Here is a 23,614-nt window from a genome sequence, read left to right on the forward strand (position 1 = left end):
TAACTTCTAAGCTGAGATGCAAAGGAGGCAGTGAAGAGCTTTTTCCAGCAGAGGGAACACCATGCACATAGGCCTTGGGGCGGACGTCTTAGAACATTCTAGAAATGGAAAGGAGGCCAGTGAGAAAAAGGGAGCTCAGGAGCAGAGGCTGGGGAAGGCTGCAGGGCCTCAGGGGCATTGGAGGCAGGCAGGGCAAGGACTCTGGACTTTATCCTGAGCACAGGGTGATGGGGCAGGAGAGTTTAAGCAGGGAGGGTGAAACTCACTCTGATTGGCAGCCCTGTGAAAGAGGATTGGCTGGGCATGGAGATCTAAGGATGAGGAAAGGATATCCCAGAGTGCCAGGGCGCGCAAACCAAACTTCACACTCTAGGAAGACAGAGGCCAGAGGAACCAGGAGGGCTTCCTGGAGGAGGTGGCATTTACTCTGGGCCTAAGGGATCACAGGAAAATGGAGGCCAGCATTCTAGGCCTGGGGAAGAGTTTGGGCAAAGGCTTGGCAGTAAGAGAATAAAGGTGGGGCTTGATGGGACAGAGGATAAGTGACTCCTCAAGGTCACAAGACACCCTGATGGCTGGGACCCCATCTCTGATGGAGCAAGGCTTCTGATACCCAACTGAGGCTTGGTGCCAAGGACTGACATCAAGGAAGTGGATTCCTGCAAACCTGGCACCCGAGGGTCCACTTCCTCAATTTCTGTGCAGCTGGGAGGTGAGGTAAGAGGAAGTGTGGGCCACAGGCTAGGCCCAGAGAGCCTGGAGGAGGAGCCTCTGCCAGAGTGGAGAGAAGCAGGCCTGAGCCTCCCCACAGGCAGCTCCTGGGGACTCCCAGGACCACAGGCTGAGACAAGACGCAGGGTGGCTGGAGGAAGTGAGAGGTGAACTCAGCCTGGGACTGGCTGGGCAAGACTCTCCACCTGCTCCCTGGGACCATCGCCCACCATGGCTGTGGCCCAGCAGCTGCGGGCCGAGAGGTGAGTGCCGGGGTGTGGCCACCCCCGGGCCTTCTCACTGCTCCTCATAGGCCTTAGGGACAAAGGCCAGTCCTTCTGCAGTCCCTGATCAACATGAGAGGCTGGGGTTGAGTCAGAACCCAAATACTCAGAAATGCAACCTCTCAGAACTGCTTTAAGGAAACTTTGAGCTGTGGCTCACCACCCTCAGACACAAATGAGAACACTGAGGCTCGAAGAGCGGGAGTGACTTGCCCACGGTCACACAACGAGTGACCGGCAGTGTCTGGAGAGGAATGCAGGTGTCCTGGGTCCCAGGCTGGGGCCCTTTGCTTCACATGGTGATCAGCAATGACTTTCCATCTTCTGTGCAAACAGAATTCACAGAATCTGGCTTGTTCTTCCTCTAATCAGGGCTTGCCTCAAATGTCACCTCCTCCAAGAAGCCTTCCTGACAGCCCCTACCTCATTGCTGTCTGACCCTTTGCCCTATTTCTCTTTTCTGCCTGGTTCTTATATTACAGGAATAATATTATATGCTCATTTATTATTTTTTTCTTGTACGTTGGCTCCCCCATGAGAAGCAAGCTCCACGAGGTTGTGTCCGTTTTGATCGCTGCTGTATCACTAGAAGGTAGCTCATCCCTATTGAGCACCAGGACCAAGAGCTCAATAAATGTTGCTGAATGAATGAATAAATGAATGAATGAATGGGTGGATCTTTGAGATGGAAAAGGTCTTAGATTCTTCTAGTCCAACCTTGCCATTGTACAGATTGGAAATCTGAGGCCCAGGGAGGATAAGAGACTTACTCAGGGTCACAGAGAGTGACTGGCAAGGTTGGGGCTTGGAGCACAGCCTCACCAGCATCTAGCCTAGTCGCTTGGGAAGCATTTTCAGAATTTTTCCTCAGTAGCCAGGTCTGAGCTCTAAGCTGCGGGGGCCCTGAGGACACAAAGCCTGGCCCCTGCACCCCCTGGATTGGAACAGCAGGTGACCTCTGTTACCTATGTGGAGGCCACTCAGGGGGTCACCAGAGACAGGCCAGGCTGGTGTGTGCCTACGCAGGGAACAGAAGGCCCATGTTGGGGCCTGGGGCTGGAAGTAGAACCTGAAGCGTGGGTGGGGGCAAGGGCAGCAGAAGCAAATGCTTACAGGGGCGTCCACATGGCCTTCCTGAGCCTCAGAGCGGGGTGCAGGAGCTGGGTAAGGCTGGCGGACCTGAATTCCTTCCTCCCCACACATGCTCCTGGGGGACCCAGCCGCACGCAAACTCGAACCTTCCGGAAGCAGCAGCTGTTTGAGGCTTGGGCACTTCCTGCTTTCTGGGGTACAGGGTTCAGGGGATGACACGGAGAGCTGACCAGCAGGACTGTGCGCTCCCTCCCCCACTCCCTGTCCCCTTTCAGCTGCCTTAGCCCTCAGAGGGGGAGGGACTGCTTTTCATGAGGCCTTGAGCCAGGTGCTAGGGGCATGGGGGCTCCCTGTACCTCGAAGGTCTTATCTGAAAGCGAGCCTGGATTGTTCTGCTTAAGGTCAAAGCAGAGAGTACAAGGAGAGGGCGCAGGTTCGCACAGCGGGGACTTTCTAGAACCCCAAGGCGAGACATCCAAAGATGGGGAGGGCTGCCTCAGGGGTGGCAAGTTCAGTTCCAACAGACATGTTTTGAGCACCTACTATGTGCCAGGTGCCAGAAAACCTGCCCTGGCTGCCCTCCAAGGGTTCTTCCAACCTCAGCCTCCCCCAGGGCAGGCTCCAAAACCTCCCCCAGGCCAGGCTCCAAAGTCTGTGAACTGTGCGAGTGTGTCTTGAGCCAGAACATCCCGGCCCAGCAGGGCCTGGGTGAGGTCCCCAAGGGAGCAGATATTCCAGGGGACTTCCGGTTGGGTTTGCTGCTCTTCTTGCCCGCCCCACAGGCAGCCAGGCCATTCTCATGCTGCTCATCAAAAAAACTCTATAATTGCAGACGATGGTAGTGGCCGTGTATTGAGCAGTACTGAGCACCTACTGTATGCCGGGCTCTGTTCTGGGCACTGGGATGTAGGGTGAGCAGAGTCCTTGCCCTCGTGGGGATTTTAGGGCTGTGTTTGCTACAGATGGGACTGCATGACCACCCGGAGACATAAGTACTTCTCCTGTCTCCATTTTACAGAGGAGGGAAGGAGCAGAGCACAGGGAGGAATCTTCCAAGGGAGCTTGATCTTCTTGTCCCCAGTGCTGCACCTATGCCTCGAGCATCTGCCAATGTCTGTCCTGCTTGACTCCTTCCTCAGCCCCCACCACCCCAGGGAAAACTCGAGGTCCCTCTGCGAGGCATCAAGGCGCCTCGTGAGCGGGCCCTGCCTGTCTCTCCGACTGGTCTCTCATCACGTTCTGCCTCCCGCTCTGTGCTGCAGCCATGCTCAGCAACCTGCAGTTCCCTGAACTGAGCAGCTGTGGCCTTTGCACTTGCCGCTCCCCCTGCCTGAAATGCCTTTCCTGCCGTCCTGCAACCAACTCCTCTTTGCTCTTCCCGGCTGATCACTGGTGCCGCTACTTCTGGGAAGCCCTCCTTGACCACCTTCAGCCCGAGGATGCCCTCTGACGGCGCATGAGCCTCCATAGTACAAGCTCCTGCTCCCAATCTCCCCTGTCTGCTGCATGATTGATTCTTTGAGGGAATATAATAATGGCCAGGCTCCTGTTCTAGTTCAAAATGCCACGTGCTTTTCCTTCCCAGCACTATGCCCATTTGAATTATGTCATTATTTGTTTAGTGTCCAGTGTCCCCTTCCCTTCTCCTTGGAGCTGTGAGATCTGAGAAGCCCATATGTCTTAATGGGCTTAGAACAGTGTCTGGCCCACAGGCAGTGCCACATACACGTTCGCTAAAATTATAATTATTTTAGACGGAGACACAGGCCGAGAAGGGCTGGGAATTTTTTAAGTTCACACAGCAAGTTGCAGGGAGGCTCAGAGTGCAGGGCAGTATGGCAGTGTTTGGTGACAAATTTCTGGAGCTAGACTGCTACTGCTTGGGCTCAAATCCCAGCTTCCCGACTTACTCGGGCTAATCTTACTGTGCCTCAGTCTCCCGATCTGTACAAAGGTGACACTGTCTTAGAAGAGCACCTGGCACCCTCAGGAAACAGGCAGCTGCCATTCTTATTACCCAACCTGCCTGCCGCCCTGCTCAGGGCCATTCCTACCCTTTAGGTTCCTTCCTGTGTGCCCCCCACCCCCACCTTCCCACCTTATCGTACTGCAGAGGAAATTACCCAGGACAAGCACAGCCTCAGGGGAGAAAGTAGAGGAGGAAGCTTCTCCCAAGGGTATCACCACAGAAGCATGTGTGGAAAGTAAGTGGGGCTGGGAGGGGGGATTTCCACTACCTGCCCACTGCTATCCTGAGTCACCTCCACGTGGCAGCCCCCTGAATTCTGATGCAGCCTCAGATTCTAGGTCATGTGGGTCCGGCGTGGACTGGGACTACTGTGTGTAGACTCCGGAGGTCCCAGGCAGCTCTGGGGCCTTGGACTTGGCAGCCCCTGCAATCCCCCAACCACCGCCACCCCCCCACCCCCGCCACTGTTTCCCTTGTTTCCCAATTGCCGCACCAGAAGAATCATAGTTGCTTCTTGTTTCCTTGTCTGTCTCCAAGTGGCTGGACTCAGTGACCACTCAGAGACTCCTGGCTGTGCCTTCTCCTGCTCCTTGGCAGTCTGTTTCTTCTTCCCCTATCTGTCCCTCTCAGACCCCTCCTCTGTTCCCTGATAGGTCTTCACTGAGTCAAGAGCGGGGGTCTTAGCCACAAGCCACAGGCAGAAGGTTATTCCTACCTCGCCACTTTTAGTGGAGACCCCCATGCTGAGATCCTGAGCTATACAGCAGGCCTCTCAAATTAGCATGCCCCAAACTGAGTCCATCAACTCTGCCCCCCATCCCCATCCTGGCCAGAAGTGTGGGTGTCACTCTTGACAGTGCCTTTTCTTTCACCTCCACATCCAAACAGTGCCCAACCTCTCCTGATCATGACTTAGGAACAACAAGAAATTGGTAATGTGTCTGTTGGAAATGCATTAGGCTGCAGGGAATGGAGGAACTGACCATGGCTTAAACAAACAGGGGATTATTTGGTCACCTAACAAGAAGTCCACTTTGGGAGGCCGAGGTAGGTGGATCACTTGAGGTCAGGAGTTTGAGACCAGCCTGGCCAACATGGTGCAACCCTGTCTCTACTAAAAATACAAAAATCATCTGGGTGTGGTGGCTTGTGCCTGTAATCCGAGCTACGTGGGAGGCTGAGGCAGGAGAATCACTTGAACCTGGGAGGCGGAGGTTGCAGTGAGCTGAACTCGCACCACTGCACTCCAGCCTGGGGGACACAGCAAGACTCTGTCTCAAAAAAAAAAAAAAAAAAAAGTCCAGAGGTAAGCCATGGTTGGTTCTGTAGGTCAGTGACATCAGGACTAGCACCCCAGAGATTCCTTTGGCCTTTCTCGTGTCTTGCGTCATGGAGACAACATAGCTGCTGTAGGTCTGGATGTCACACTTGCTTCAAGACTGCTTTCAAAGGGGGAGACCATGCTGAGCTTGTCCATCCCTTGGGATCAGGAAAGCAAGCACTCTGGGGAGGCTTCTGCACCAGGCTTCCTCTTAGGTCTCATTGGCCAGAACTGGTCACATGGTTGCTCCTAGCTGCAAGGGAGGCTGGAAAACAGGAGCTGGATGGTGATGTTTGGCTCAGACCCATCATGATCTATCACCTTGGGGCTAGGCACATGGCCACTCTGAACAAAACCAGTGCTTGGTTAGCCAGGAAGAAGCAGAGGATACAGTAAATGGTCACAGTGTCCACCAAGGTTGGTGGCCCTTGTGTCTATCTCCTCCTGTCCCTGCTGTCTGGCTCACATGCACACAATCTCTTAATCAGACCACTTCAGGATCTCCCAGTGGTGCTCTCTCCCCTAAGTCTCCACCCATTCTTTCCTCCCCACACGCCTGCCTGAGCTGGCCCCTAAAGCCAAAATTGTATTTATGTTTTACTTTCTTTCTTTCTTTCTTTTTTTTTTTTGAGATGGAGTCTGGCTCTGTCCCCCAGGCTAGAGTGCAGTGGCATGATCTTGGCTCACTGCAACCTCCGCCTCCTGGGTTCAAGCGATTCTCCTGCCTTAGCCTCCCAAGTAGCTGGGATGATGGGTGTCATTTTTTTGTATTGCCTGCCTCAGCCTCCCAAAGTTCTGGGATTACAGGCAAGAGCCACCATTTTACTTTCTTCCAAAGTATGTTTTACTTTCTTCTGAAGCCCTACATGACTCCCCTTTGCCTACATAAGTTCCCTACTTGGCCCTTGGGACCCTCAGACTAGCCTCACCTGCCCACTCAGTCTCAGATCACACTGGCCCCAGCCACACAGATCCGGGCCCACTCCGCAGGTCATGCTGCTCCCACTGCCTGGAAGACCCTCCCCAATTTCTACCTGGCAGATGCCTATTCTACCCTCTAGACCTGCTCACATGTCATCTCCTTTTTGAGGATTTCCCCAACCTGGGCACAATTAGGCAGTCTCTCTATTGGGGTCCCATAGCACTCCATCCAGGGCACATGTTGACTTTGTTTACATCTGTGACCCAGGGCCTAGGACAGGGCCTGGTATGGAGATGTTTGATGCCTTATTCCCAGGTGAATCTGTGCAATTGACAGCAATGTGTTAGACTATAATTTGGCTATTGCTATATGGTCACCAGCTTCCCATTCCTACACTCAATATGGCCACCAGCTTCCCATTCCTGCACTCAGTATGGCAGCCAGCTTCCCATTCCTGCACTCAGTATGGCCGCCAGCTTCCCATTCCTGCACTCAAGGCCTGGGCTGTGTCTTGTTATCTCCGTATTCCCAGGGTCAGTGGCTGGACCTGGCCTGGGAAGGGATGCTGAGAGACGAATGTTGGATTCACAACATTAGTTTGCTTTGCACTCTACCTCATACCCGGTGGGCCCACAAAACACATCAGGGTGATAAGCAGGATTTCTTTTCCTCTCCTTCGCACAGTGACTTTGAACAGCTTCCGGATGATGTTGCCATCTCGGCCAACATTGCTGACATCGAGGAGAAGAGAGGCTTCACCAGTCACTTTGTAAGACAGACTCCTACTCCTTCACCCAACAACTTCTGAACTTCCACCCTGCTGACCTCTGAACCTTGCCCTCTGACCTCTGAACCTCCAGTTCTCTGATCTCTTAACTTCTATCTCAGTGGTTCTCAACAGGACCGATTTTGCCCATTTGACATTACCCTGGGAGATTCTGATTATTGCATCTTGGGGCAGGTCTACTTCACATCTAGTGGGTAGAATCCAGGGTGCTGCTAAACACCCCACTGTGCACATGACAGCCCTGTCCCCAGTAAAGAACTATCTGGCCCCAGCATAATACTAAGGTTGAGAAATCCTGATCGCGTCCTTTGACCTCAGAACCTCCACCTGGAGAGTCGGGGGTGAGGGACTTTAATGTTGCCCCCACAACACCCCTGTCATATTCAGACACAGATGGAGGGGCATCCTGCGCCCACAGCACAGCCAGGGGCAGGTTCACTCTGCACCATGACCTCCAAGGCATGGCTCCTCATTTCTTGGGCCTGAGTGTGTGTTTGGCCTATTTCCAAGGGCTCTTGCCTCTAACACTAGGTCTCACTTCCTCTCTTTTTCCAGTTTTTTTTTCTTTTCTTTTCTTTTCTTTTTTTTTTGCAAAGCTCGTCTGCTTCTGGGGCACCAGCCTTTTGACTTGACAGGGGTCTCCTTCTCCAGAGACCCTTCTGCATCCTTATCCTCATCATCTTCCTCCTCCTCCTCCCCTTTTCCCTTCCACCTCTTTTTGGCTTGTGCTCCTGGCCCCTGAGCCCTCCCCACAACCTCTGTCCTCCTTAGGTTTTCGTCATCGAGGTGAAGACAAAAGGAGGATCCAAGTACCTCATCTACCGCCGCTACCGCCAGTTCCATGCTTTGCAGAGCAAGCTGGAGGAGCGCTTCGGGCCAGACAGCAAGAGCAGTGCCCTGGCCTGTACCCTGCCCACACTCCCAGGTAGGCGGCCACTCCCGTCTTGCTGCTGCAGAGCTGCTGACTCTCCTTCCTTCCAGGGCCCCTGACACTGTTCTGTGATTTGATCTCAACCCCAGTGAAAACTGTTCATGTAGTTTATAGCCCCCACTCCTGGCAGTTACAGGCTGCCAAGCCCTCCCCGCATGGCTCCCCCTGCCTCACAGCCCCGGAGCTCTGATGACCATCGTGGCCACTCGCTTCTGCCGTCCACTACCAGGAGGCCACAGTCTGGAGCACTTCAGCACCTGGCCTCCCTTCCTCAGAGACAGGAATCCCCCAGTCTGGTCCCTAAACACACTGACTCACCTCCCTGCCCACCCTCAGCTTCCTCCCACGAGACCAGCCCTCTGACTTCATGGTCTTGGCTTCCAGCGTCCCTGTGGCTCTCCTTCTTCCCCTGTCCCGCCAGGAAGGAGGGCGGCCTCAAGCCTCTGCTTGCAAACAGTCTCCCTGCCCCCTGGCCTCCTGGTCCTTCCTCCCCAGCTGGATCCTAACACGCACCTTGGACAGCGCCAAGCCCTTAGCTGCTCGGCACCTGCCCCGCAGGAGGAAACCCCATCACGAATGGGTTACAGGGGGGTGGTCTCAGCGGCGCCCTTCATGCCCTGCAGGCTAGAGACAGGGACAATTGTCTCCCTTCCCCAAGCCTCAGGGACCCTTCCCCAAGCTCCAACCCCATCTCCAGTTTGTTTTTTCTGTCTCTCTCTGTCTCAGCATATGACCCCGCTCCTTCTCATCCAGCCCCACCAAGGAACTTGAAGCTCCCCCTAGGAGTCTTGCCTACTCTAAGCCAGCCTCCCCTCTCAGGCTCCATCATTTTCCCTCCTCTCTCTTTTGGGGCTCTCCCCTGACAATCTACCCCTCCTTTTCCTTGTATATTCATCTTCCTCTTGATATACCAACTCCCTCTGCTAAGCGTCTCCACAGCCTCAACCCTCTTCTGTCTTTAAACAATCCTGAGCCATGAAACAGCGTTCTTACAAGCCTCCTTGAGCCTCTGTGCCCCCAGGGCCCCCAAAGTTCTCTTTCTTCTTCCTTTGGCATCAAATTCACGCATTGTCTCACCTTGGCATGGCCATCCTCTCCTTAACTCCTCAGCTTGGTTTAGCTCTGACTACTCCACTGAAATTCCTCTCGGTGAGGTGGGCCATGACCCATCAATTCTGGCTTCCATGGCCAGTGCCAAGCCTCATCTTCACACCCCCACTCCTTCCTCCGTTAAGCTTTCTCCAACCTCCTGAGGCACCAGTGTCTCCCAATCCCCTTCCTACCTTACTAGAGACTCCTTCAGCTTCTCTGTTACAGAATCAACCTTCTCTGCTGCTCCTTGGAAGGTGGGGATCCTCTGAGCAGACATCCTCTCTCCCCTGCCTTGTCTTCTCATTCCAAACACTCACCTGGGCAAACTCACCCATGTCTAGGACTTCATTGTCACATTTTTGCTACTAACTCCCAATGTCTAGCTCTAGCCCAGACCCTCCTACCGCCGCCGCCATCACCTCTGTCCATCTCCTGGACACCAGGAGCCAGGCAGGTTTCAGACTTGCTTCCTCGTGGGGGTTCTCTTGGTGAATGGTTCCACCAGTGCACCCACCTGAAGGCACCTGGAGGGGACGTTTGTCTCTTGGTAGCCCGTCATATTTTCTTTTCCTCCAGAACACTCTGCCTTGAGCTTGAGGAATTGTTCATTCATCCACTTAACAAATGCTTATTCATCTGGGCATGATTCTAATCCCATGGTTCTTAACTTTGGTGGTATGTGGACGTGCCTTGAGAGATGGAAAGAATCCTGGTTCCTGAGTCCTGCCCCCGGAGATTCTGATTTAATTGCTCTGGGGCAAGTGCCACACAGTGAGATATTTACAAGCTCCTTGGGTAGCTTGAATGTGCAGCCAGTGTTGCCACTGTCCTGGTGATGGGGGTACAGCTGTGAGCCAAGCAGGTGAAAATCCTGCTCTCTTAGAACTAAGAGTCGTGTGTGTGTGTGTGTGTGTGTGTGTGTGTGTGTGTGTGTGTGCGCGCGCGCTAGGATGAACAGGCAGTAAATAAAAAAGTAAGACAAGAAAAATATCAGCTGGTGATAGCACAACTCAGAGGATGAAAGTTGGATGGTGTCAGAGTGGCCATTTCAGTGCTGTGAAAAGATAACAGGGAAGAATGCTGAGCCATCGGGAAGGGGCTCTGGCCAGGGTTCCTGGCCTGTAGGGGCATCCCTGAGCCCCGGGGCCATGTTGGGCCAGGCTCCTAGGACAGCTCTTTGTCTCTTCTCAGCCAAAGTCTACGTGGGTGTGAAACAGGAGATCGCCGAGATGCGGATACCTGCCCTCAACGCCTATATGAAGGTACCAGTGGGCCTTGCCACCTTGGCACGTGGAAGGGCATGCAGTATTGGTGGGGGAGCCCACGTTTTATCCCTGGGTATGGCTTTGGGAACTGGGGCTGGCTCTCTGGCTCTGATGGCCCCATCTTCAATCCCTAAAGGCCTGGTCTGGGGAGAAAAACAGGATGCGTCCTTAGGGTTCCAGGGATAGGAGCAGGAGCAATGGAGAAGATAAAAGAGCCACACTTGGAATTGACAAGTCTTCATTTAATGCTCCAAGCCCCACAGGTGAATGTCTATGTCAGGCGTTAAAATACAAAGGTGAATTCCATCCAGTGCCTGCCCCCAAGGTACCCACTGTCCCATGGGAATGCCAACAGGTGGATCATAAGATCACACGGAGACATATGTGTGCCTCCATCATGGGGGTGTGGCCAAGCAGGCCGCAGGTTGCTCATATAGCATCTTTGTGCAAACTAGAGTAGGCCTCCTCTGGGACAACTCACTCCCTTACCTGAACATGGGCTGGATTTTAGCTACACTCATGGGTCTTGGCTGGGGGCCCTTGTGTATTCTCCGACTTGCAAACTCTGCATCTCTATGAGATGGGAGCGTAGAGGAAGGAGCATCTTAAAGGCAGAGGCCAAGGTGGTCAGGAAAGGACTTCCACCAGCCAGAGCCATCCAGGAAAGGGGCAGTGTTCCTCATGATGTGGCAGTGAGTGCAGCGTCGCTAGAGGCCTGATAGTGACCTCAGGAAGCTGGCAAGCGAAGCCCTTCTCCCAGCCCAGCGGCATCCTCACAGCTGAAGAGCACTGGACTAGGATCCTTTAGTCTTGACTCTGACACTGACTGGCTGGGTGATTTGGGGTGAGTTGCCCATCCTCTCTAGGCCTTGGTTTTCACACCTGTGAAATGGGGCAGTGCCCTCTAGTATCACAGGAGTGAAGTTGGGATCTGTCGAGAACAGGATGAGAAAGTGCTCTGTAAACTGTGAACCTGCTTCCAGAATGTGAGAGATCTTGACTCTTGATGGAGGGAAGGAGCAGATGGAGGGCAGAGGAGGTGGGAGGAAGGAGGAGAGAGCAGGTAGCTGCAGGAATCCTGGGCTCTGAGCAGGGAAGAGGCAGGGAGGGGAGCTGGGTGGGCTCCAGCTGCTCCTTCAGGGAGGCTGAGACTCCACCCTTCTCCCCCTAGGCTAGAATAGAGGAGTGGGCTGTGAAGGGAGGGAGGGAGGGAAGGAGGAAGAGAAGGCAAGAGGCGAGGCTGGGGAACTGGGGCTCCTCATTCCACACCTGGTCTTAGCAACCAGCAGCCCAGAGGATCCATCTCTGCCTCTTTGTGTCCAGTTGGGTTCCTGGAAGCCAGAGATCATTCAGGGCAGGAATCTCTGCCATGGCCACCCCATCCTGTGCTTGCATACCCTCAGAGACGGGGAGCTCACTACCACTCCGCCCTGACCCAGGCTGCCTGTCCCATTGTTGGGCAGCTATGAGAAAAGCCCAACTCTCTGTAAGTCCTGCCCACTGGTCTCACCCTGCCCTCATGAAGAATGTGAATCATATGATAATGACAACTGCCTGGAACTGCGTGAAGAGCTTTGACTGGCAACCAGGAGACTCCTGATACACGTTTATGGATAAATGAATAATCTTATTTAATCCCCTCAATAACTTGTGAGTTAAGTGTGACAGAGCAGTTAGGTAGGTGGGATGAGATTTGAACTCACATCTCTGTGACTCCAGGGTTTGAGCTCTTACCCACTGTGCCTCATTGTAATGAAAATCACAGTAACAATGATGATATCTAACTTTGATGGGCACCTGTTATATGCCTGGTGTTGTTCTAAGGATTATGCATGTATTTACTCATTTAATTCTCACACAATCCCACGAGGGAGAGGCTATTATTGTCCCCATTTTATTAATGACCATCTGGAGCCAGGTTTGCCCAAAGCCACCCAGCTGGTGACAGGCAGAGCTGGGATTCGATCCCAGGAGCCCCTGGCTCCTTAAACACCTCCCAGGCTGTCCCCATATGACAGCCTTTTCCGGGCTCTGCATCCCCAGTTCCTCTCGGACAAAGTTCCCCGACCCCACCTCATCCTGCTGCCCCCATGGGATCCTCTGCAGGGCTCTGGGTGCCTCTGGAGCCTCAGCACCCAAAGCCAACCCTCAGTGTCCCCAGACCTGTGCGCTTGAAGTTTGGTGAGATGACCCCGCCAGGCTCTGGGTGCTCGCGTCCTCACAGCTTCAAGGTCTTTGCATCGTGGTGGGTGTAACCAGCTTGGATGAAACAAGGACACTAGGGCTCAAGTCCGGGCCCTGTCACTTAGCTCGGCTCCTCTGGGCCAGGTACTTTCCCTCTCCAAGCATCAGTTTCCTCAACTATGATATGAGATAAAGTCTCAGGAAGCATTTTGTAGGCTATAATGCCACCAACTGTTGTTAATTTGGGTTATTTTGGGAGCCCCCCACCCCCGCCAACTGTTGTCTCACCTTAAGCTTTGGGTAGCCTTTAGTGGCAGATGGCTCTGGGTGCCCCAGCTCTGTCCCTTGCTAGGCTTTGTGGCCTTGAGCATATCCCTTCACCTCTCTGATCCTAACTCAAGGGATGTCATGAGATGGAGCAAGGGCACGCATGTGATACCCACCTGGTAAAGTCACCGCCGGGTCATGTTAGTTGTCATCACCATTACTGCTGTTTCTGGAGAACTTTAAGTCTTTTCCAAATGGACTCTTCTCAAGCCCCTGGTCCCTCTCCTGACCTTGGACCCAGGAGCAGAGCTTGTGAAGTGTTACCTTCAGCATGCTGAGTTTCCTTATTTTTTTAAACAACGCGTTTCTGTTATCAGGCATCATGCATTAGTAAAGAGAGGAGGGCTGATGTCAGGGCTCGGGGACGGGACATCTAGGCTGGGGTGTCCAGATCTTTCTGCTGACTACCCCACCGGTTCTGCTGTCTCACCCACACAGAGCCTGCTCAGCCTGCCGGTCTGGGTGTTGATGGATGAGGACGTCCGGATCTTCTTTTACCAGTCGCCCTATGACTCAGAGCAGGTGCCCCAGGCACTCCGCCGGCTCCGCCCACGCACCCGGAAAGTGTAAGTGACCAGCCCCTGGGCTTCCACATGGCCAGAGCCCTGGGTCCCTGCTGGAAAAGCATCTCTTTTCCCTGAAAGGAGAGAAGGAAAATACAGATCAGCCATATCCCTGGACACTCCAGGATGATTTGGTTTATTAGATGGGTTTAGAAAGTCATGTTCAGGCTTGGAGGGACAGAGGGTGTGTGACTTTCAATGTGATAATAAGAATTGGAAGACGAGGACTGGGATATTGACTCCAGAGAGTTTGGTGCCACAGCAACTACTGGGGATAGCCCAGAAGCTATGGGTGCCTGGAAAGAATTGGGGGCAGAGAGGAGGGAAGAGCTGCCCCATCCACAAACATTCTCTGAGCATCTCTGGGAATGCCTTCTCCCTGGTGTGTTGGAGCTCCGTGGGGCCAGCTATGGCTCTAGTTGTATCATGCTAGCCTCCAGGGCACACTGCTCCTCCCTTATTCCAAAAACCCATCCCTCCCACCAAAAATTCAAGCCACTCATAGACTGCTGGGCTTCCAAAGCCCAGGTTGCTGCTACTAAGAATTCTGGGAAAAGCAGGACAGAGCTCCTGAGCTCCCCACCAGCTCCTCCCTCCGCCTCCTCCCACCAATGTCTCCAAGGGTCCTCTCCATGCCTGGCATCTCGCCTGTGCACACAGGCAGGTGTGTCTTAATTCCAGCTGTGCCATGTGGCAGCCACAGGCCCCAGAGCAAGGCACTTCACCTCTCCAACCTTCAGTTTCCCTCAGCTGAAAAATTAGAAACAGTCACATTTACATCAGAGCTTGGTTGTAGCGAGCAGCGGAACAAACAAATCTGAACACTTTGGCAAGTGAAAGACAACAAATGAGCGTGTATCCCCTTGCCCACCTGCTTTCTGAGCCTGGATTCCTGGTCCATAAAGAAGGGAGAACAATCCCACCTCCAAAGAGGTTGTGAGGATTTGGGGACAAGTGTGCCCTCCCAGAGGAGCAATTGCAGCCACATTTCAGCATCTTCTGTCTCCCCTGCCTTCCCTGCTCCTTGCAAGGGGCTCCTCTGGACACAGAAGCAGGAAGCTGGGCCCTGAGAGAATCACAGGGCTAACAAGCTCCTCTTCTCTCTCCACAGCAAGAGCGTGTCCCCACAAGGCAACAGCGTTGACCGCATGGCAGCTCCGAGAGCAGAGGTACCCCCCACCCCCGCGCTTGCCAGGCCCTCACACTGTGGGCATATGCCTTGGCCCACCTGCCAGCCACTGGGCCTCTCCCGCTGGGCGCTGCTGTGTGCCTGGGACAGTGCTGGGCACCAGGAGGAAGGAAGGGGTTACAGCCTCCGCCTCTGCCACTGGGGGTCCCCCAAGCCCAGCTAAGGGGAGGGAATGTGACCAGCGTGTGGAGCCAGAGGAGAATGCTTCCATCCCTACACTCATCCGGCCAGTTTACCTGGGCCTCCTCTGAGTCAGCCCTGCCTTAGGCATGGAAGCTGCAGAGATGACTCAGACAAGGCCCAGCCCGCGATGAAGCCTGGGGACCAGGGTGGGTGCTCAGCCCAGAGAGTTCGAACCCTTCCCTGTGTGCTCACCCCCACCAGGTTTGGAAGGAGCACCCATCCTGGAGTCAGGGAGACCTGGGTTCAATTCCCAGCTCCTCCACTAAAAGATGGGTTGGCCTCAGAGAAGTCGCTTATTCTCCCCAAGCCTCAGTTTCTACATCTGTAAAATGGGAGACTAAAGTATGTAAGGCACTTCTATAGGAACTCAGTGAGTGTTTTCTCCTTCCCTCCTTACTGCACGCTTCTCCTCAGGCTCTATTTGACTTCACTGGAAACAGCAAACTGGAGCTGAATTTCAAAGCTGGAGATGTGATCTTCCTCCTCAGTCGGATCAACAAAGACTGGCTGGAGGTGAGTTCAGAAGTGAGGATGGAGGTGAGATTGGAGGTGAGGTTGGAGGGAAATTAAAAGTGAAGATAGAGGTGAGGGTGGAAGTGCGACTGGAGGTGAGGATGAAGGTGAGGGTGGAGGTGAGACTGGAGGTGAGGATGGAGGTAAGAGTGGAGGTGAGGATGGAGGTGAGATTGGAGGTGAGGGTGGAGGTAAGAGTGGAGATGAGATTGGAGGTGAGGATGGAGGTGAGTTTGGAGGTAAGGTTGGAGGTGGGGATGGAGGTGAGATTGGAGGTGAGGGTGGAGGTAAGAGTGGAGATGAGATTGGAGGTGAGAATGGAGGTGAGATTGGAGGTAAGGTTGGAGGTGAGATTGGAGATGAGATTGGAGGTGAGGATGGAGGTGAGGGTGGAGATGAGGGTGAAGGTGAGGATGGAGGTTGAGGGTGGAGATGAGGGTGAAGGTGAGGATGGAGGTTGAGGGTGGAGATGAGGGTGAAGGTGAGGATGGAGGTGAGGATGGAGGTGAGATTGGAGGTGAGGGTGGAGGTGAGATTGGAGGTGAGATTGGAGGTGAGGGTGGAGGTAAGGGTGGAGGTGAGACTGGAGGTGAGGATGGAGGTGAGCGTGGAGGTGAGATTGGAGGTGAGATTAGAGGTGAAGATAGAAATGAGAATGGAAGTGGGATTGGAGGTGAGTTTAGAGGTAAAGATGGAGGTGAGGATAGAGGTGAGGAAGGTGAGTTTGCAGGTAAGGATGGAGGTAAGATTAGAGATGAAGATGGGGGTGAGTTTGGAGTTGAGGATGAAGGTGAGGTTGGAAGTGAGGTTAGAGATGAGGTTGGAGATGAGGTTGGGAATAAGGATGGAGGTGAGGTTGGAGGTGAGGATGGAGGTGAGAATGCAGGTAAGGTTAGGCTGAGATTAGAGGTGAGGCTGGAGGTGAGGGTGCTTCAGGCATTGTATGCTTCAGAGACTGAGGATGGTCTCAGAAGGCCTCAGGGAAGAGATGCTATCTGAGGATAGTCCTGGAGATCCAGGCAGGTTGGGGAGCCTGCGGGAACAAAGCCTTTGGGGAGGCAGGTGTTCGGTGGCAGCAGAACATTCTTGGAGCTCATGCTTTGGTTCTGACCCTGAAAAATGGGTTGCTTAGGGCAAGTAAGTTAACCTACTGAGTTTAGTTTCTTGGTCTGTAATGGGTGTCTCAGCAGGGGCACTATTGACATTGGGGCCAGATGGTCCCTTGTGGGTTGTCCTGAGCGTTGCAGGGTGTTCAGCAATATCCCTGGCCTCTCCACTAGATGCCAGCAGCACTGCTAAATTGCACCAATCACATGTCTCTCCAGATATTTGCTCCTGAGGGGTGAAATCGCAACCACTTGTGTAATATGGAACAACAGTACATACCCTGCCCGCAGCAGTAAAAGCTGCTGATGAAGAGTGTGAACTCAGAGTCAGCCTGTTTGGGCCATTTCCTAGCTCTGTTTTTCACTAGCTTTGTGGACCTTTGGAAACTTGCTCAAACTTGCGGTTTCCTTTTCTGTAAATGTTTCTTCATCGGCTTCCTGGAAAGGGTAAAAGAGGTGGTAGATGGCCAGGGCTCGCCCCAGAGCCTGGATGTGCGGCGCCTGGCCAGGTACTAGGGTCATTAGGAGACTTAAATGAAACTTCAAAGCCAGGGACTTTCCCAGTCACTGCTTTGTCCCTGTGTGGCCCACAGAAGGGCTGTGTTCTGACTCAGTGAGTGGAGGTGGGAAGTGGCTGTGTTGGGCCTTGACCTGGGACCAGCCTTTTGTATTAGGTCCTGTCTTCAGACTTAGTGCTCCTGTGGGGAGTGTTGAAGGAGGTTCTGGGACAGGCCCAGAGGCAGGGTCAGCCCCCAGGGGTCCCAGGACCTTTAAGAGTTGGGTTGGGTCCCTAGCGTCCAGGCCCTAGGGAGGAGCTAGTAGTGGCCACTGGTTTAGCCAGTTTAGCAGTTTCCATTTTACCCTAATCATAGATCTCCATCTCAGGAACTCAGGGCTCTTACAGAGGCCTGAGGAGTATCTCTGGGCCACTTTCCAGAAATAGAAAACATGTATTGCCTTCCTGTTTTCCGGAAAGTCCTACTTATCAGTATGCTGGCTAACTTCTGGCCTCAGGTTGAAGGTGGGGGCAGAGGGGCAGGGAGGGGACCACTTTGAGCCTTGGTTAATATGTTTGTAAAATGGCACATAAATAATCCATGTTCCATAGGGTCATTGTGAAGATGAACAGAACACGTGCCCAAAGCCCAGGCCATGGCCGGGTCTGGGTCTGATTTCTGGCTACTTGGTCTAGAGTAGAGGCACAGTTGTATCTGATGAATGAATGAGTGAGTGAGCGGGATCAGCAGCAGGCCCTTCCTCACCCCTCATCCTCTTCCTCCCCTTTTCTATTTTCCTCTGTAACACCTGCCGCCATCTGACTCACTGGATAGGTCATTGTTCACAGCGCACACAGCCTGTCATTCCCCATCGTACTGGAAACTCCGTGGGGGCAAGGACTTATTATTATTTTTTTATTATTATTTTTTATTTGAGACGGAGTTTCACTCTGGTTGCCCAGGCTGGAGTGCAATGGCGTGATCTCGGCTCACTGCAACCTCCATCTCCCAGGTTCAAGTGATTCTCCTGCTTCAGCCTCCCGAGTAGCTGGGATTACAGGCCCACACCAACACGCTTGGCTAATTTTTATATGTTTAGTAGAGACAGGGTTTCACCAAGGTGGCCAGGCTGGTCTTGAACTACTGATCTCAAGTGATTCACCAGCTTCGGCCTCCCAAAGTGCTAGGATTACAGGTGTGAGCTACTGCGCCCGGCCCAAGGACTTTTATCTATTTTGAGAGCCCAGAGCCTGTCACGTGGCTGGTTCTCAAGAAGCCTTTGTTGAATGAATAAGTGAATGAGTGAGATAAAAGCAGCTTTCTATATAAATCCAGATTCTGGCATATTGTAAAACCCCAATATAAGCCTTCTTAGAAGTGACCAGCTCAGCGAACTTCCTCGCTTTCCCTCCTCCCTCTACAGAAGGAGACCCGGACCTCATCCTGCCTTTCCCCATCATTAGAACGGGGCTGAGGGCTCGGAGGCGTGGCTCTGCTGCCTCTCCTCTCACCAGCATGGCATCCCTTCTCTTCCTCTGCAGGGCACTGTCCGGGGAGCCACGGGCATCTTCCCTCTCTCCTTCGTGAAGATCCTCAAAGACTTCCCTGAGGAGGACGACCCCACCAACTGGCTGCGTTGCTACTACTACGAAGACACCATCAGCACTATCAAGTTTGTGGCCTGGGAGGGAGGGGCCTGTCCAGCCTTCCTGCCATCCCTACAACCACCACCCCTCACATCACCTTCTCATGGGTCCCTCTCCCACTCCAAAGCCCCCAGTGGCTCCCAGATGAGCCACAATGCTGTAACAAGCCATCAACGTCCAGGGTGGCCTGGCCAGCCTCATTCCCCTTTCCCCCACCCCACGCCCCACTTCCAGCCTGATGCCTTCTTACTCCAGCCTGTCACCCCCTTAGGGACATCGCGGTGGAGGAAGATCTTAGCAGCACTCCCCTATTGAAAGACCTGCTGGAGCTCACAAGGTGAGGGGCTGGGAATGGGGCTGGGGAGTTAGATACTCTGGAGAAGAGAGCGCAGGGAGAAATGTTAAGCACTAGTATTAAGGTGCTGGGGTTTTGCATGTACTTTGTCTTCTTGTTTTATCCGCAGCCCAGCCCTGCAGGTTAGGCAGCATCTCCCCACTTTAGAGATGAGCAGGGAAGCTGCAGAGAGGTTAGGGGAACTGGCTGAGCTCGCACAGGTTGTGGGTTTAGATCCGGATCTGCAGCTGGAGCTAAAGTCTCTCTGGCTAAAAGCCTTGGACTTGAACCATCCACTCTCAGGGACTCACTACCCCCCCAGGTCCAGGACATTGCTGGACAGTTATTTTACAGAATGGTAACCGCATTGCTACATTTCCGACTATAAAAGTTGTACCAACTCATTATATATTAAAAAAGAAATGTCAGTAACCATGTCAGAAAGATACAAAGAAGTGAAATCACCTCATATTTTTACTCCCCTCATTATGTGACGTACACTCAGATTTCTTCAGTACTTACACCCCACACACACATGCACACACAAAAGTTACTTTGGCTGCACAAAACCTTTCAGTGGCTACATCATTAACATGGCCATGCGCTTTTGCTGGCCTCTTAGGATTTCTTCTACTTTTTTACTACTCTAAACAACATTGTACAGACCGTCTTAGTTAACCCATTTGATGACTTATCTGATCATTTCCTTTTAATGATTTTCAAGAAGTGGATTTGGGGATTAAAGCGTTTGCAAGTCTCATAGGCTTCTGGCCCACACTGTGAAATTACTGGTAGAAAGCTCAGATCAATTTCTACGTACACCAGCCAAGTAGAAGGATGCGCATCTTCCCACACCCAGGCCAGACGGTTCCTGTCCTTACAAGGTTCTCCTCAATAACCTCACACAGGTGTCTCTCTGAGGCTTTATACAGCCCTACTCTGTGCCCAGTCAAACCCACTCTTCTTCACAACTCTTAAGCCTTTAGCACATTTATACACGAGACATTTCAGGCTGTGCCACTAATTTCCGTGAAAGTCTCTTCTCCTTCTCCTTTTTTTTTTTTGAGATGGAGTCTCACTCTGTTGCCCAGGCTGGAATGCAGTGGTGCAATCTCAGCTCACTGCAACCTCTGCCTACTATGTTCAAGTGATTCTCCTGCCTCAGCCTCCTGAGTGGCTGGGATCACAGGTGCATGCTACCTCGCCCAGCTAATTTTTGTATTTTTAGTAGAGACAGGGTTTCACCATGTTGGCCAGGCTGGTCTCAAACTCCTAACCTTAGGTAATCTGCCTGCCTCGGCCTCCCAAAATGCTGGAATTATAGGCGTGAGCCACCGCACCCAGTCTCTTCTCCCTTTTAGGCCTCGATATCCCCATGTGTACAATGGGAGGTTGGATTACTTGGATGACACGGGCTTGTATCAGGCTCTGACTTTTTCTCACTCCTGGCTTCAGGACATAAAACTCTTTTCACCCCCTCTCCCTACCCCTACCCTATGCTTAGGCCCTTTGATTATCCCTGACTTTTCCCATGCAGGCGGGAGTTCCAGAGGGAGGACATAGCTCTGAATTACCGGGACGCTGAGGGGGATCTGGTTCGGCTGCTGTCGGATGAGGACGTAGCGCTCATGGTGCGGCAGGCTCGTGGCCTCCCCTCCCAGAAGCGCCTCTTCCCCTGGAAGCTGCACATCACGCAGAAGGACAACTACAGGGTCTACAACACGATGCCATGAGCTGACGGTGTCCCTGGAGCAGTGAGGGGACACCAGCAAGAACCTTCAGCTCTCAGAGGAGATTGGGACCAGGAAAACCTGGGAGGATGGGCAGACTTCCTGTCTTTGAGGCTAATGGACCCATGGGGCTTGTAATCTGTCTCTTTCTACTATTTACATCTGATTTAAATAAACCATTCCATCTGAAAGGGGCAGGCTGCGGGAAAGAGTGTCTTTCATGGGGAGTAAAATACCATTTAATGAGCATCCACAGGGCGCCATTTATATCTGGCAGGGGCCCTGGCTCTGAGACCCCTGTCCTGCCACCCCATTTCCTTGCTCTGTCCCTGTGTTGGGGGGAAACCCGAGGGTCCCCAAGCCATACCCTTTCTCCCTCCCATTGCTCCCCTTTTCCTGGGATTGGCCACCTGCCCCACAGAAGTGATCTGCTCTGGGTGCCCTCTGGGGTTCCACCAATGCCAAGTCCTCGGCTGTGTGATGAGGGTCAGAAGCTCTCCTCTGCCTTCCTGTCTCTGCTGCTCTGTGGAGCAGGAAGGCAGGTCTCAGGGTTGGTTGTCTCCACTTTAAGTAGGGGCAGGGGGAGGACTCTAGTCTCATCCAGGAGGAGGGGGACACAAAGCAACGGGATCTCCTTCTCTGAGCTGAATCTCCTTCTATCCTAATCTGCCAAAAATTAAACAGGTGTGACTCCCAGAATGGTGGTGTGAGGAGCTTGGTGGACCCTCTCCCCAAGGAAACAGCAGTTTAACTGATGAGAAATACTTAAAATCAACTGTTTAAAGTCTCTGGAAATTGTTCTAAGGGCACAGAGCACATGGAGAGACAGTCGTTCAAGAAGATCATTACGTCTCAGTAAGAACAGTGAGTCGGTGGCATTGGAGACACATCGTGTTCCCGTCCCCCCACCCCCAGCTCCATGTGATGGAAATTCTACTCCAGATCCTCCACTCTGGATGGATGCAGCCAGGAAGATGGGCTCCCTCATCCCTCAGCTCCTAACCTTCCACAGTTTCACCCCAGGAGGAATAGGCTGCCAGAATCTCTTCTCTCTGCAGCCCTGTGTTGTAGAAGCACTATTCCAGGTCATTACAGCAGAGAGGACTGAGTTTCCTGCAGTTCCCATACAAAGTACCAGGAAATTGAGCTTAAGCAACAGAAATCGATTGTCTCACAGTTCTGAATGCTAGGTGTCCACAGGGCCATGCTCCCTGTGAAATATGTAGGGAAATCCTTCCTTGCCTTTTCGTAGCTTCTGGTGGTTTGCCGGCAATGTTTGGTGCTCCTTAGCTTGTTGATGGATCACTCTGTCTTCACATGGCATTCTACCTGTGTGTATTTACAGTGTCTTCCCTTTGTGCATGTCTGTCTCCTCATCCAAATTCCCCCTTGTATAAGGACACAAGTCATATTGGACTAGGGCCCATCCTAGTGATCTTGTTTTACCTTGATTACCTCTATAAACCTCCTCTTTCCAAATAAGGTCACATTCTGGAGTACTAGGGGTTAGGACCTCCACATGTCATTTTTAATTCCAACATAACACTTCAACCCATGACACTCCCTTTACCCACTCAGCTCCTCCTCCTAGGGCAAGGGCTCTGCAATAGGCGTAGCAGGCTAAGAATGCTGAACCTTAACCCTCTGGTAGAGCAGGGGTTCCATGCTGAGAGGGGCAATCTGAGATCAAGGGATACCGTCCTCCACTCCAGTGCCCACTCACAGAACAGGACATCACTGCTGGAGAGGCAGGCTGATTTCCCCATCCCCAGCTCTGGTGCAGTGGTGCAGAGGTTCTGCCCAGGGAGAGAGTCAGGCCTTAGGGATGGAGAATTCCACAGCTTTTCCTGAGGGGACTAACTTTATTTGGGAAGCATGCCAAAGAACTTGGCAAAAATAATGGAAATCTTGGTGGCCGGCAATTAAGGAGGGGCTAGATACTAATGCCATCAGGTGAAATGTAAGGCCAGAAATTTAACAGAGAACCAGGTAAAGAAATAACGAAGAATAGTGGTTCTAGGACTACAGTCATCCCTGAGGACTCAGAAGATTGTGCTCTTGTGCCAGGCTGCACCCACACAGCAGAAATCAGAGTGGAAAGTGTGGCAGACTCGAAATCATTCCCTAAACCACATACAGATCCATCAGCAAAACACGCTAGCTCAAGAGGCTGAAGCATAACCTCTGACCAAGCAATGGCTGAACAATAAGCTAATCTGACGCAGAGGGGATTCTTAGGAAGGCAGGCTTAAAAATAAAATTACACTCATTTCCTGGTGGTCTGGAAGACTGCGTGCACGCCCAGGCCAATCACTCTCAGGAGTGACTGGAGAAAGAAACGCTGGGCTATCAGTTTCTGACTGAACATGGGGCAACTTTGAACCCTGAGCTGTAAAAGATGTCTTCAAACCACATTCACGGCCAAAAGTAAGGGGTGAAACCAATCTAATTGAGGGGGCTTCAGCACAACTTTTCACCAATAGGTGGTTTATGCAGAGCCAGGTGCAACCTCTAGGAAACCAGGATAAGAGAGAGAAAGAAAAAAAAAACAAAACACAAGAGGAAAAAATATGAGCGGGGGCATCATAAGCTACACATTGTAGGGGAAACGGCCCTCACAAAATTAGTTCAGTGAAGCCACTAAATAAGTAAACAGATAACAAACCAAATAACAAAAACATTAAGCCCTAGAGGGAATAGGAGAGCAGCATCTAGAGTTGCTTCAAAATATAATCTAAAATGTTCAGTTTCTGATATGGTTTGGATCTGTGTCCCTGCCCAAATCTAATGTCTAATTATAATCCCCAGGTTGAAAGTGGACCCTTATGGGAGGTGATTGGATCATGGAGGTGGATTCTCATAAATAGTTTAGCGCCATTCCCTCCGTGCTGTTCTTGCCATAGTGTGTGAGATCTGGCCATTTAAAAGTATGTGGCACCTCCTCTTTCTCTCTCTCTTCCCCTGCTCT

The 23,614-nt window shown here is 52.5% G+C and overlaps 1 protein-coding gene across 2 annotated transcripts; it reads left to right on the forward strand.

Annotated features, from left to right (window-relative positions):
* The first annotated feature begins 751 nt into the window (after positions 1 to 751).
* On the forward strand, positions 752 to 20,841 carry NCF4 (neutrophil cytosolic factor 4). 2 transcript variants are annotated; one of them, XM_004063415.5, is made up of 10 exons: positions 752 to 974; positions 6,984 to 7,068; positions 7,858 to 8,011; positions 10,301 to 10,371; positions 13,324 to 13,451; positions 14,560 to 14,617; positions 15,235 to 15,333; positions 18,478 to 18,608; positions 18,854 to 18,919; positions 20,454 to 20,841. In XM_004063415.5, exons 1-10 carry the CDS (start codon positions 943 to 945, stop codon positions 20,647 to 20,649), a joined length of 1,020 nt encoding a protein of 339 aa, XP_004063463.1. In that variant the 5' UTR covers positions 752 to 942; the 3' UTR covers positions 20,650 to 20,841. The 2 variants fall into 2 exon arrangements, with proteins under 2 accessions (XP_004063463.1, XP_063560683.1); XM_063704613.1 differs by having other exon boundaries at positions 18,478 to 18,919; positions 20,454 to 20,587.
* The last annotated feature ends 2,773 nt before the right edge of the window (positions 20,842 to 23,614 follow it).

Source organism: Gorilla gorilla, chromosome 23 (genome assembly GCF_029281585.2).
Source record: "Gorilla gorilla gorilla isolate KB3781 chromosome 23, NHGRI_mGorGor1-v2.1_pri, whole genome shotgun sequence".
Classification (NCBI taxonomy): domain Eukaryota; kingdom Metazoa; phylum Chordata; class Mammalia; order Primates; family Hominidae; genus Gorilla; species Gorilla gorilla.